The sequence below is a fragment of the Nerophis lumbriciformis genome, linkage group LG12 (genome assembly GCF_033978685.3).
Source record: "Nerophis lumbriciformis linkage group LG12, RoL_Nlum_v2.1, whole genome shotgun sequence".
NCBI classification, from domain to species: domain Eukaryota; kingdom Metazoa; phylum Chordata; class Actinopteri; order Syngnathiformes; family Syngnathidae; genus Nerophis; species Nerophis lumbriciformis.
The window spans coordinates 7,319,043-7,332,748 of record NC_084559.2 but is presented as its reverse complement, the minus strand read 5'-3'; the positions used below and the strand labels follow the sequence as shown (position 1 = coordinate 7,332,748).

The following is a 13,706-nucleotide window of genomic DNA, read 5'->3' as shown; positions in this document are numbered from 1 at the left end:
AAATCAACTACAGGCTTCCCAAATGCTGTAATAAATGAAGCATGATGAGTTGAGCATATGTCAGCACTTTTAACTCTTTTTTTCAAACGCTTATTCACAGTAAGTCTTTCATTTGACTTAGTCAAAGTCATTATTTTGACTTAGTAAATATTGACTTACTAAGACAAAATAATGACATACTTAGTATCTCAGGTAACTAGGACAGTTTTGTGTTTTGTTTTTACTTTAGGGAAAAAATATCGAGATATATATCGTATATCACCATTCAGCATACGTAGGGGAAAAACAACCAAGAGTTGTAGACTTCTTCACGCGACGAAGCCGGCCTAATTCACCACAGTCTGTAGTCCATAGTCCCCCTAGGCAACAATGAGATATCCGTTCGCCCCCTTCCCCCTGGAGAGACACCACCTTAACTAACAAATAATATAATATATATAATTATTATATATATATATATATATATATATATATATATATATATATATATATATATACATGTATGTTTATATACATATATATATATACATATGCATGTGTGTGTGTTTGTAAAAACAGGGTGTGCTGCCTTGTGGTACCTTTGGGAGAAGGAAAGGCTATGGGAGTAAACCCAGACAGAAAATCAGGAGTGGAGCCCCTGAGGTCATTGCTGACCCCCTGCTGGCAGCTCCTGCAGCCAAGCCCATGCCAGACGTATTGCCTTGCTTTCCTCTGGACCACATCGACATGGCCGAGAGGGGGATCTTGATGACTGGGCAACCCAAGATCTCCATACTTTCTGCCCAGGCTTGCGCCACGGAGAGGTCACTCCAGCCTCCCCCCTAAAGGGAGGAAACAACACGGAAGCTGACAGTCCTAAGCTCCACCCAATTGGCGCCAGCTACGACGGTGGGAGGAAGAACTCCCCCAGGTGCAACCCATCGTCACTACTGACGGACGGATGCCTATATCATATATATGCATATAAACCAATCGCCTGAATCCAGCACCCCCCGCGACCCCAAAAGGGACAAGCGGTAGAAAATGGATGGCCCCTGACCACATTGTTTATTGTTTTATCCCAATGCGGCCCCCGAGTTAAAACGTTTTGTGGACCTCTGATTTAAAGTATCAGTATGGCCCTGTAACTACTTGGTATTAGATCAATAACCACATTTGTAGTATCGTGCAAAACTAATTGAATTATCAAACAACATTTGAACAGTAGTAGAGATAAAACCAAGTAATCAGCTGTTAACACTAAATTAAAAGTTTTGATAAAATAATACAACTGTAAATGTACATTATTATCATTTATATACTAAATTGTATATCGTTATCACAGGAGGCTTCAATATATATGGCGATATAGTTTCTAGGCCATATCCCCTATCCCTAATATACAGGTCTAGTTTTTTTAAGCCACTATTCTTTGACTCTTTCTTACCTCCGAGTGTGCACAAACTAGCCACATTTGCAATGGAATAATAGAATGAGAAGCAGGAATGTATCGGTACTGGCATGAAAGAAAGGATATTTGTAAGGATGGTCTTCACTGTCATAAACACATGATGGTCCCACAGAACTGTACAGAGCGCAGTTCTTATGTGGAGTGTTTCTTTTCAAGCCACTTTGAACTTTGTGCCATCATTTTGTCATGGACTTCCTCTTGTAGTTGACAGCCGCAGTAATTCGAGGTCGTGCTTCACTTGTCAACGTCAACAAAACGCTCCAAAGAATGCAAGCAAGACGTAGTCTTTGCTTTATGTATTGAAGCTGCTGGAGCCATTGCTCAGGACCGAACCCTTGGTGACCTCAGTGCTGACAGTGGAGAGCGGCACGCTCTCGTAGCGCTCCGCCGCCCCCCAGCAGCGACAATGCAGCAGGGTGGACTTGAGCTGTTTCTGGAAGTTGTTGTTGAGGAAGCCATAGATGACGGGGTTGATGCAGGTGGACGCCATGGCGACGAGGTGGCAGAAGGAGAAGATGATATCGTGGCCGCACGACGGGATGGCCTCGTGGTTCCAGTCGAACACCGTGTTGAAGATGTTGAGCGGCAGCCAGGAAAGCGCGAAGGCCACCACGATGGCGGTTAACAAGATATTGATCCTGGTGGAGCCTTTGGTTTTCCGTTCCGTGGCATTCCTGCTGCGCTCCACCATGTCCTTCCTCCGTCTGAGTCGCAGGTAGATGTGCAGGTAGCACAGCATGATGAGGGCCAGAGGGAGGAAGTACTGGAAGATGAGCAGAGAGGTGGTGTAAGCTCGCCGAGCCTTCACGGACGGCCACCGTTCCATACAAACCAGTTGGTCATTGACTGGGAAGGGGGCGCTGAGGTTCTGGAAAGGCAAGGTAAGGATGCTGTACTTGAGGAAAGGCACTGAGATCAGGCAGGCCGAGATCCAGGTGAGCGCCACCGCCAGATAGGATTGCCTGACCACCGGCTTCCATCCGGTGGGATGGACGATGAGCTGGTAGCGCTCCATGGCGATGAGGATGAGGGAGAAGATGGAGACGGTGACCGATATACACTGGATGAAGGGCGTGAGTTTGCACAGAGTCTCCCCCAGGATCCAGCGGTCCATCAGGGTGTAGATGATGGTGACCGGCAGGCACACCATGCACATGAGAATGTCGGAAAAGGATAAGTTGGCGATGAGGACGTTGGTGACGTTGCGCATCTCCTTGTGCCGGGCAATGACAAACACCAGACAGGAGTTCCCGAGCAGACCCACCGCCAGGACGGCGCTGTAGGCCACGATGAGGAAGGTGGTGGCGCTCAGCGACAGCGAACAGTCCTCCGTGAAGTCCCAGGGAATCTCTTTCCACGAGGCGTGGTTGTGGTTGCTGTTGGCCGGCTGCTCCATTATCTTGGCTTCACTATTCATTTGCTACAACTTCACTTTCTTATTCCAGGAATTCTTTACAGCCTCCCATTATTTTCACCCTCGGACATCTGTGCAGCTGCAGTTCATTTCCTCCCTGGGGCAGACGGGGAAAAAGAAAAGGGAATATCATTTTGGGATAGTCAAAGTCTGAATCTTCACTCTGTTCTGAGGAGGAATTGAGCCTTAGAAAGAAATAAGGATGGTTTTACAATGACTTATTTCTCATTTGTGCGCTGAAATATCATTCAGCAGACATCTCTGACTTCTTCCTGGCTATCAAGCCTGCACATCATCAAGATGGATACTTGTGTAGCGTCACTAAAATAGCATGTGATTTTCACCCTAATGCCAGAGATAATGACGGCTCCCAGACAATCATCCTGTCTCACGCCTTCACTCTTCTTGAGTGTTCAGTCTTTGAAGGAACAATGCCTTCTAAATGGACTTCATGCTTTCATCCTCATCTTCCTACTCTCGCCTTCAGTGGAACAATCCTGTATTTGTCCTGGGATGCTTTCTGCCGCCCGCCGGAGATACATTTTCGCCCTCGATTGATTGATTGATTGGAACTTTTATTAGTAGGTTGCACAGTGAAGTACATATTCCGTACAATTGACCACTAAATGGTAACACCCCAATAAGTTTTTACACTTCTTTAAGTCATCATAATACAGTCATCACACAAGTTAATCATCAGAGTATATACATTGAATTATTTACATGATTTACAATCCGGGGTGTGGGATACGGAGGGGGGGGTAGGTTTGGTTGATATCAACACTTTGGTCATCAACACTTGCATCATCAGAGAAATGGACATTGAAACAGTGTAGGTGTGACTTGGTAGGATATGTACAGCAAGTAGTGGACATAGAGAGAGAGAGAGAGAGATCAGAAAGCATAAGAACAAGTATCTACATTTGATTATTTACATTTGGTTATTTACAATCCGGGGAGGTGGGATGTGGAAGGGAGGGTGTTAGTTTAGGGTTGAAGTTGCCTGGAGGTGTTCTTTTAGTGCGGTTTTGAAGGAGGATAGAGATGCACTTTCTTTTACACCTGTTGGGAGTGCATTCCACATTGATGTGGCATAGAAAGAGAATGAGTTAAGACCTTTGTTAGATGGGAATCTGGGTTTAACGTGGTTAGTGGGCTTCCCCTGGTGTTGTGGTTATGGCGGTCATTTACGTTAAGGAAGTAGTTTGACATGTACTTGGGTATCAGGGAGGTGTAGCGGATTTTATAGACTAGGCTCAGTGCAAGTTGTTTTACTCTGTCCTCCACCCCGATACGATATAAGCTTTGTTTATCACTGATAATTATATAGGGCTGTTCTGATTCAACACCGAGTAGTGTTGTCCCAGTACTAAAACTATTTCCATACTTTTCTAAATAAAGGGGACCACAAAAAATGTCATTATTGGCTTTATTGGAACAAAAAATGTTAGTGTACATGAAACATATGTTTATTATTGTCATTTAGTCCTAAAATAAAATGTTGAACATACTAGACAACTTGTCTTTTAGTAGTAAGTAAACAAACAAAGACTCCTAATTAGTCGTATGCAGTAACATATTGTGTCATTTATACACCTATTGTCATGACTTGGTCCGGGGTGTTTGCTTTTCCAGGATGCAACGGAAAGTTGGCACGGGCGAGACGGGAATTAAGGTACATGGCGGGTTTTAATATATCAATTTAATATATAAAAAAAAGGGATAAATGAAAGCGCGCACAGTGGCGGATAATAAACTATGAAAAACAAAAAGATTATAAACATGGAACAAAAACTTACTTGGCTTGGACAAAAAAGGAGCAGCGTGAACATGGCCATGAAACAATGGACAGAGCATAAATGTGGTGTGAGGTCGTCAGGCCGAACAACAGAAAATGAATGAACTTAAATACTATGGACATGATTAGTGAAAGCAGGTGCGTGACTCAAAACGTGAAACAGGTGCGTGACGTGACAGGTGAAAACTAATGGTTGCTATGGTGACCAGACAAGGGAGTGAAAAGACAGAAACTAAACAAAACATGATTTAAAACAAAACATGATAATACAGACATGACACCTATTATTTTCTACACATTATGAGGGACAAACTGTAAAAATGGATTATTAATCTACTTGTTCATTTACTGTTAATATCTGCTTATTTTCTGTTTTAACATGTTCTATCTACACTTCTGTTCAAATGTAATAATCACTTTGTGGAGGGGGCGTGGTCCACACGGTCCGTGCAGGGGCCGGCCATGAAGCGGCAGACAGGTGAGTGGATATCTCAGCTGGAAGGACTTATCTAATCACCTGTTCCTTTTATTAGCAGCGTGGGAGACCATGAGGGGGTGGTGTGGGCTGGAGAGCACGAGAGCGACACCACGAGAGAGACGCTGAAAAGTGGAAAGAGACTTTGGGAGAAACAAAATCAAATAATTGTAAACACTGCATCGGAGGGTTGTGCCAGTTCCTGTGATCCCAGATGAACCCGAACATAGAGACATTCTCTCTTCTTTGATACTTGACATTAGTTTTGGATGATAGCACACATTTAGGTATGGATGTGATACCAAGTAGTTACAGGATCATACATTGGTCATAGTCAAAGTCCTCATGTGACATATTTACTGACTTTATAAACATAATATACATTTTAAATGTTATAACTTCACCTTTATCTTGACTTTTTACACCAAAATGCCTTTTCTGTCTACACCCTGTGTCTGCTTGTAAGTACTCTGTGTGTGTGCGCTGCCCAACATGCTCCTCTGCTCCTAAACCAGCAATGTCACCACGTGACGACGACGGGGGGGTGGAGGAGCGGTACTTTTCAGAGGCGGTATAGTACCGATATGATTGATTAGTATGGCGGTACTATACTAATACCGGTATACCGTACAACCGTAATACCGAGTATTGGTGGATATTAATTTGACAACTTACCAGCACACATCATATTATCATTTTGTAGTATGGAATGTTGTAAAAGGTTTGATCAAGTGCAATTCCTCACACACAGAACAATGTAGATAGAAAAGGTACTAACTTACTGTATGTATTAACTGTAATGGACTTATGATGTCTTTCATTCAATTGAAGTGGAAATGTCTTTTTTGACAACATCAATAATTAGGTTAGTGTGATGCAGTTGAATGATGCAGACACGTTTGTTACTAGATAGTAGGGTTGTATGGTATGTATTAATATAGTACCGCGGTACTAATGAATCATATTCAGTACTATACCGCCTCTAAACAGTACCGGTACTATGTGGACCTGAGTCCGCTAACCCACAATATAAACAGCGTACCTGCCCAATCACGTTATAACTGCAGAATGATGGAGGGCGAGTTCTTGGTTTCTTATGTGGGTTTATTGTTAGGCAGTTTCATTAACGTCCTCCCAGCGCAGTAACAACACACAACAACAGCAGTCACATTTTTGTCTACCGTAAAGCAGTCCATCTGCCGTAAACAGCAATGTTGTGACACTCTTAAACAGGACAATACTGCCATCTAGTGCATTTGATGAAAGCACTTTTGTGCGTGCCACACAGCAATGCATCATCAGAGAGGGTGTCCAGCATGGTTAGACAAATAGTGACAGAGAATAGAACAAGGATGGACAATTCAACCCTTAACTCAACAATGAGTAGATGAGTGTTATGTGTGTATATTTGTAAATAAGTGAACACTGACATTCAAGTATTTATTTTATATATATATATATATATATATATATATATATATATATATATATATATATATATATATATATATATATATATATATAAAATAAAATAAATATATATTTATAGCTAGAATTCACTGAATGTCAAGTATTTCTTATATACATATATATAAGGGACGGCGTGGCGCAGTGGAAGAATGGCCGTGCGCGACCCGAGGGTCCCTGGTTCAATCCCCACCTAGTACCAACCTCGTCATGTCCGTTGTGTCCTGAGCGAGACTTGCATGGCAGCTCCCTCCATCAGTGTGTGAATGTGTGTGTGAATGGGTAAATGTGGAAGTAGTGTCAAAGCGCTTTGAGTACCTTGAAGGTAGAAAAGCGCTATACAAGTACAACCCATTTATCATTTATATATGTATATATACATACATATATATATAAAATAAATATATATTTATAGCTAGAATTCACTGAATGTCAAGTATTTCTTATATACATATATATATATATATATATATATATATATATAAATATATATATGTATATATATATACATATATATATATATATATATATATATATATATATATATACATATATATGTATATAAAATAAAATAAATATATATTTATAGCTAGAATGAACTGAAAGTCAAGTATTTCTTCTTATATATATATATATATATATATATATATATATATATATATATATATGTATACATATATATATATATATATATATATGTATATATATATATAAAATAAAAGAAATATATATTTATAGCTAGAATTAACTGAAAGTCAAGTATTTCTTCTTATATATATATATATATATATATATATATATATATATATATATATATATATATATATGTATACATATATATATATATATATATATATAAAATAAAAGAAATATATATTTATAGCTAGAATTAACTGAAAGTCAAGTATTTCTTCTTATATATATATATATATATATATATATATATATATGTATACATACATATATATATATATATATATATATATATATATATATATGTATGTGTGGGAAAAAAATCACAAGACTATTTCATCTCTACAGGCCTGTTTCATGAGGGGGGGTACCCTCAATCATCAGGAGATTTTAATGGGAGCATTCGCATACCATGGTTTATATAGGGCACAGAGTGGGTGGGTACAGGCTGGTGTAGGGGCGTGGTGATTGGCTCATGTGTTACCTAGGAGGTGTTTCCGTCTATGGCGGCATGTTGTTACAATTTCACTGCGCTTGTTGAGGGATGACAGGTCTGGACGGTAAATAATAAACAGTTTCTCTTTCAAGCATAGGTTGCATCTTTTATTACCACTATTGTAAGGTGTGCTGGATGCAAGAATTTGCCATGTTATTGAATATTCAACATTATTGTCTTTGAGGTCCCAAATGTGTTTGCTGAGTTCTGTGGTATTCACCAAGTCAAGTATTTCATATATATATATATATATATATATATATATATATATATATATATATATATATATATATATATATATATATATATATATATATATATATATATATATGTATGAAATACTTGACTTGGTATTTCATATATATATATATATATATATATATATATATATATATATATATATATATATATATATATATATATATATATATATATATATATATATATATGTATGAAATACTTGACTTGGTGAATTCTAGCTGTAAATATACTCCTCCCCTCTTAACCACGCCCCCCCGCCCTGCACCACCCCCCATTGACAGCAAGCCGATTAACTTTGTAAATAAATAATATTTACAATGGAGGTTGACTTCTAAATATTGCAGATGAACACATGTTTATGTTAATATAGGAAAAAGAAAACGAGATGAACTGTGTACATCAGGGTGTCAAACCTACGGCCCGCAAGCCCAATCAGGCCCGCCAACAGCTTTTATTCGGCCTGCGGGATGAGTTTGCTAAGTATCAAAATCAGCCAACATTTTTGAATGAAAGAAACTGCTGTTCTAAATGTGTCCACTAGATGTCGCAATAGCAGTTTTTTGTGTCTTTCTCGATGATGTAAAACAAATAAAGCACACGATGTTACTAAATGTGTCCACTAGATGTCGCAATAGCAGTTTTTTGTGTCTTTCTCGATGATGTAAAACAAATAAAGCACACGATGTTACTAAATGTGTCCACTAGATGTCGCAATAGCAGTTTTTTGTGTCTTTCTCGATGATGTAAAACAAATAAAGCACATGATGTTACTAAATGTGTCCACTAGATGTCGCAATAGCAGTTCTTTGTATCTTTTTAGGTGATGTAAAACAAATAAAGCACATGATGTTAGTACATCAGTGGAGGAAAATGAGCAAACTACATAAATAACATCCTGTAATTTCATTTTGATCTTATTTTTTGATCTTGATGGATTGAAAATGAACAGCAATGAGTTGACTGATGAACATTATCACATCATTGAGTCAGAAAGTATAAACAACAACAACAACTAAAGATAGAATACCATTAACTGCAACATGTAAGTGTAAAAAAACCAACAACATTATGATTTGTACATTTTCAAAATGTGTTTGTTCTATTTTTAAACAAAGAAAACCATCTGAAGTTGTCTTTATTTTGAAGTTATCGTGCTGTGATTTTACCGGTCCGGCCCACTTGGGAGCACATTTACATTTAGGCTTCTAAAAGGAGTTGGACACCTGCTGGACACAAACAGGCTTCGACCTCCTCTAGAACCATCACGCTAATGGAAGTGTCACATGACCTTTGACCTCCTCTAGAACCATCATGCTAATGGAAGTGTCACGTCACCTTTGACCTCATCTAAAACCATCACGCTAATGGAAGTGTCATGTGACATTTTGGTCAATTAAAAAAGGAGAAGTTTTAATGTAGAAACGTCAGTCATGACTCAGAGAAAAGCATTCTGGACGTGTTGCTGCAGGACTGGCAGGCAAACATGAAACATGAAACATGACAGCATGAAAAGTGTGAAAGTGACAATCTGCGTGCATGCAAAGTCCTACCTTCCATCCCTGTCATTGAACTTCTCTCTCCTGGAGTGTGGCGTTCAGGCTCCCTCCTCCTGCAGGACACATTGGCATTGGAACACAACTTTATTCATCTTAGCAAGAGAAAGCAAGTCAGGCACAATGCACTTAAATGCCTTCTTTCAAATAAATATTACACCTGAAGCACAATGCACTTAAATGCCTTCTTTCAAATAAATATTACACCTGAAGCACAATGCACTTAAATGCCTTCTTTCAAATAAATATTACACCTGAAGCACAATGCACTTAAATGCCTTCTTTCAAATAAATATTACACCTGAAGCACAATGCACTTAAATGCCTTCTTTCAAATAAATATTACACCTGAAGCACAATGCACTTAAATGCCTTCTTTCAAATAAATATTACACCTGAAGCACAATGCACTTAAATGCCTTCTTTCAAATAAATATTACACCTGAAGCACCGAGCAGCAAATGCAAGTTGAAAGAAAAGACTTGTGAATTTTTACCCAGACTTGGAGCAGCAGGAGTTGGAGAGAAGAATCTTCCTTAAATCTTCCTTAAATCTTCCTTAAATCTTCCTTGAATCTTCCTTAAATCTTCCTTAAATCTTCCTTAAATCTTCCTTAATGCGAGCAAGCTCCTTCCTCGCAGTCACAGACGATGTGATTGGGAACACTTACGTCATCAATTCCTCCGTGGCAGCAGCGCGCCCACACACACACACACACACACACACACACACACACACACACACACACACACACACACACACACACACACACGCACGCACGCACGCACGCACGCACATACGCACGCGCGCACACACGCGCGCACACACGCGCGCACATGCACTCACACGCCCGCACACATTCACGCGCACACACTCACCCGCGCCCGGGCATGCACACGCACGCGCGCGCGCGCACACGCACGTTAGCGCGCACCGGTGGGAAATGTAGTGATTTGAAAAGGCGCGCAGTGGTGTGCACATTGCGTAATGATGTTTTACCAGGACACGTGACTTTATTCATGAGATATATGCATGCATTTGTGCACATACGTAAAAGTTACATTGAGTGTTTGATTGCACATATCATCTTGTACTGATAGGACTGCACATGGAGATCACATATTGCACATATTGCACATATCATCTTGTACTGATAGGACTGCACATGGAGATCACATATTGCACATATTGCACATATTGCACATATTGCACATACCACCTTGTAGTGACAGGACTGCACATGGAGATGAAGATGTGACGCTGATGAGATCCACGCTGGGAAATACAAAGCAAACAGCCGACATGTTGGATGACGACAGAGCCCAAAGTTTGAGAAGTTTTACTGAAAGAAGTCAGGATGTCAGCAGATCTTTCACGTCGTTTGTGCAAAGAAAATATGTAGAATGAATGTCAGCACACGTGCCGCCATTCTTCTTCCAATCAAACAGTCACTACTCACATCTAGGAAATCCCGCCCGGCGATCCTGATTGCTTCATTATTTGTTGCTATCTTGAAGGAGTTTGCAATGCCCTCCATCCCAGATCCTTGTGTGGAGCTCAGCCAACTACAAGGATCTGGCCACAGCGAGGTTAGCTCAATACTTACACTTAGACTAGACTTCCTTTTTATTGTCATTCAAATGTGAACTTTACAGTACAGATAAGAACCAAATGTTGTTGCATTATCTCATGGTAGTGCAGGATAAAAGAGCAATAAGGTGCAGATATAAATAAATAGATTATTGTACAGATAAATATATTGCACTTTTGCATATGCATCCACGTTTATGGATGTATGTTATATTGTCTTTATATTCCATGTTTATGGATGTATGTTATATTGTCTTTATATTCCATGTTTATGGATGTATGTTATATTGTCTTTATATTCCATGTTTATGGATGTATGTTATATTGTCTTTATATTCCATGTTTATGGATGTATGTTATATTGTCTTTATATTCCAGACACTTCATCCATTTTTGGGGGGAATTGAGGGGATTATTATGATGCGTTCAAGAGTCTTACGGGCTGAGGGAAGAAGCTGTTACAGAACCTGGAGGTTCTGCTACGGAGGCTACGGAACCTCTTTCTAGAGTCCAGCAGTGAAAACAGTCCTTGGTGGGGGTGCAGATTTTCTGAGCCCTGGTCAGGCAGCGGCTTTTTGCCATCTCCTGGATAGGAGGAAGAGGAGTCCTGATGATCTTTTCCGCCGTCCTCACCACTCTCTGGAGAGACTTCCAGTCTGAGGCATTGCAGGCTCCAGTCCAGACAGAGATGCAGGTGGTCTCTATAGTGCCTCTGTAGAATGTGCTGAGAGAGCTGTGCTCTTTTCATCCCACGCAAAAAGTGCATGCGCTGCTGAGCTCTTTTTACAAGAGCTCCGGTGTGTAGGGACCAGGTTATATTGTCAGTTATCTGCACCCCCAGGAACTTGGTGCTGCTTACTATCTCCACCGCTGTGCCGTTGATGAAGAGTGGAGTGTGGCTGGACTGGTGCCTCCTGAAGTCAACCATGATCTCCTTGGTCTTGTCGACATTCAGGACCAGGTTGTTGGTTCTGCACCAGTCAACCAGATGTTTCACCTCCTCCCTGTAGTCCATGTGGTTGTTGTCACGGATGAGGCCCACTACTGTCGTGTACTTCACAATGTGGTTGGTAGTGGACCTGGCGCAGCAGTCATGGGTCATCAACGTGAACAGCAGTGGACTCAGGACGCAGCCCTGGGGGGAGCCGGTGCTCAGGGAGATGGCACTGGAGGTGTTGTTGGCCACTCTCACAGATTGGGGTCTGTCTGTGAGGAAGTCAAGCAGCTAGTTGCAAAGGGGGGTACTGAATCTAAGGTTTGCTCACCAAGTGCTGCAGGATGATGGTGTTGAACGCTGAGCTGAAGTCCAGAAACAACATCCGCACGTGTGTGTCCTTTCCTTCCAGATGTTCTAAGCTCAGGTGGAGTGCAGAGGAGATGGCGTCCTCTGTGGAGCGGTTAGGGCGATAAGCAAACTGGTATGGGTCGAATGTGGGGGGAAGTCTGGAGACAATATATTCCTTTACCAGCCTCTCCAAGCACTTTATTATGATGGGGGTGAGTGCCACGGGGCGGTAATCATTGAGGGAGGAGATTGTGGGTTTTTTAGGCACTGGAATGATTGTGGCCGTCTTAAAACATGATGGTACCACAGCCTGGGTCAGCGAGATGTTGAAGATGTCTGTGAGAACCCCAGCCAGCTGGTCTGCACATCCCTTAAGCACCTTGCCCGGAATGTCATCAGGTCCTGCTGCTTTCCGGGGGTTCACTCTCCTCAGGGTTTTCCGGGCATCCGCTGTGTCCAGATTGAGCGGCTGCTCATCAGGGCGAGAGATGGATTTCCTCACCGGAGTGGTGTTAAGTGCCTCAAACCTTGCAAAGTAGTTGTTAAGGTCATCTAGGAAGCTGATACTGTTGTCACAGGGACAGGGGGCAGCTTTATAGTCCGTGATGACCTGTATGCCCTGCCACATTTGTCTAGTGTTTTTGGGGTTCTCGAAGAAGTCCTGCACTTTCTGACTGTGAGCACGCTTTGCAACCCTAATGGCACGGTTCAGGTTAGCTCTGGCTGTTTTGAGTGCTACCATGTCGCCAGACTTAAAAGCGGTGGAAGAGGGGTTAGTGCGTCTGCCTCACAATACGAAGGTCCTGAGTAGTCCTGGGTTCAATCCCGGGCTCGGGATCTTTCTGTGTGGAGTTTGCATGTTCTCCCCGTGATTGCGTGGGTTCCCTCCGGGTACTCCGGCTTCCTCCCACCTCCAAAGACATGCACCTGGGGATAAGTTGATTGGCAAGACTAAATGGGCCCTAGTGTGTGAATGTTGTCTGTCTATCTGTGTTGGCCCTGCGATGAGGTGTACCCCGCCTTCCCCCGATTGTAGCTGAGATAGGCTCCAGCACCCCCCGCGACCCTGAAGGGAATAAGCGGTAGCAAATGGATGGATGGATGGATGAGATATATATATATATATATATATATATATATATATATGTATATATATATATATATATATATATATATATATATATATATATATATATATATATATATATACACATATACAGCCCG

The 13,706-nt window shown here is 41.1% G+C and overlaps 1 protein-coding gene across 2 annotated transcripts; it reads right to left on the bottom strand.

The window, feature by feature from the left end:
- Nucleotides 1–1,292: 1,292 nt before the first annotated feature.
- On the bottom strand, nt 1,293–10,239 carry npy8br (neuropeptide Y receptor Y8b). 2 transcript variants are annotated; one of them, XM_061985727.2, is made up of 4 exons: nt 10,104–10,239; nt 9,605–9,663; nt 2,283–2,961; nt 1,293–2,213 (listed from the first exon to the last, which is right to left on the bottom strand). In XM_061985727.2, exons 3-4 carry the CDS (start codon nt 2,865–2,867, stop codon nt 1,743–1,745), a joined length of 1,056 nt encoding a protein of 351 aa, XP_061841711.1. In that variant the 5' UTR covers nt 2,868–2,961; nt 9,605–9,663; nt 10,104–10,239; the 3' UTR covers nt 1,293–1,742. The 2 variants fall into 2 exon arrangements, with proteins under 2 accessions (XP_061841711.1, XP_061841710.1); XM_061985726.2 differs by having other exon boundaries at nt 1,293–2,961.
- Between the last annotated feature and the right edge of the window lie 3,467 nt (nt 10,240–13,706).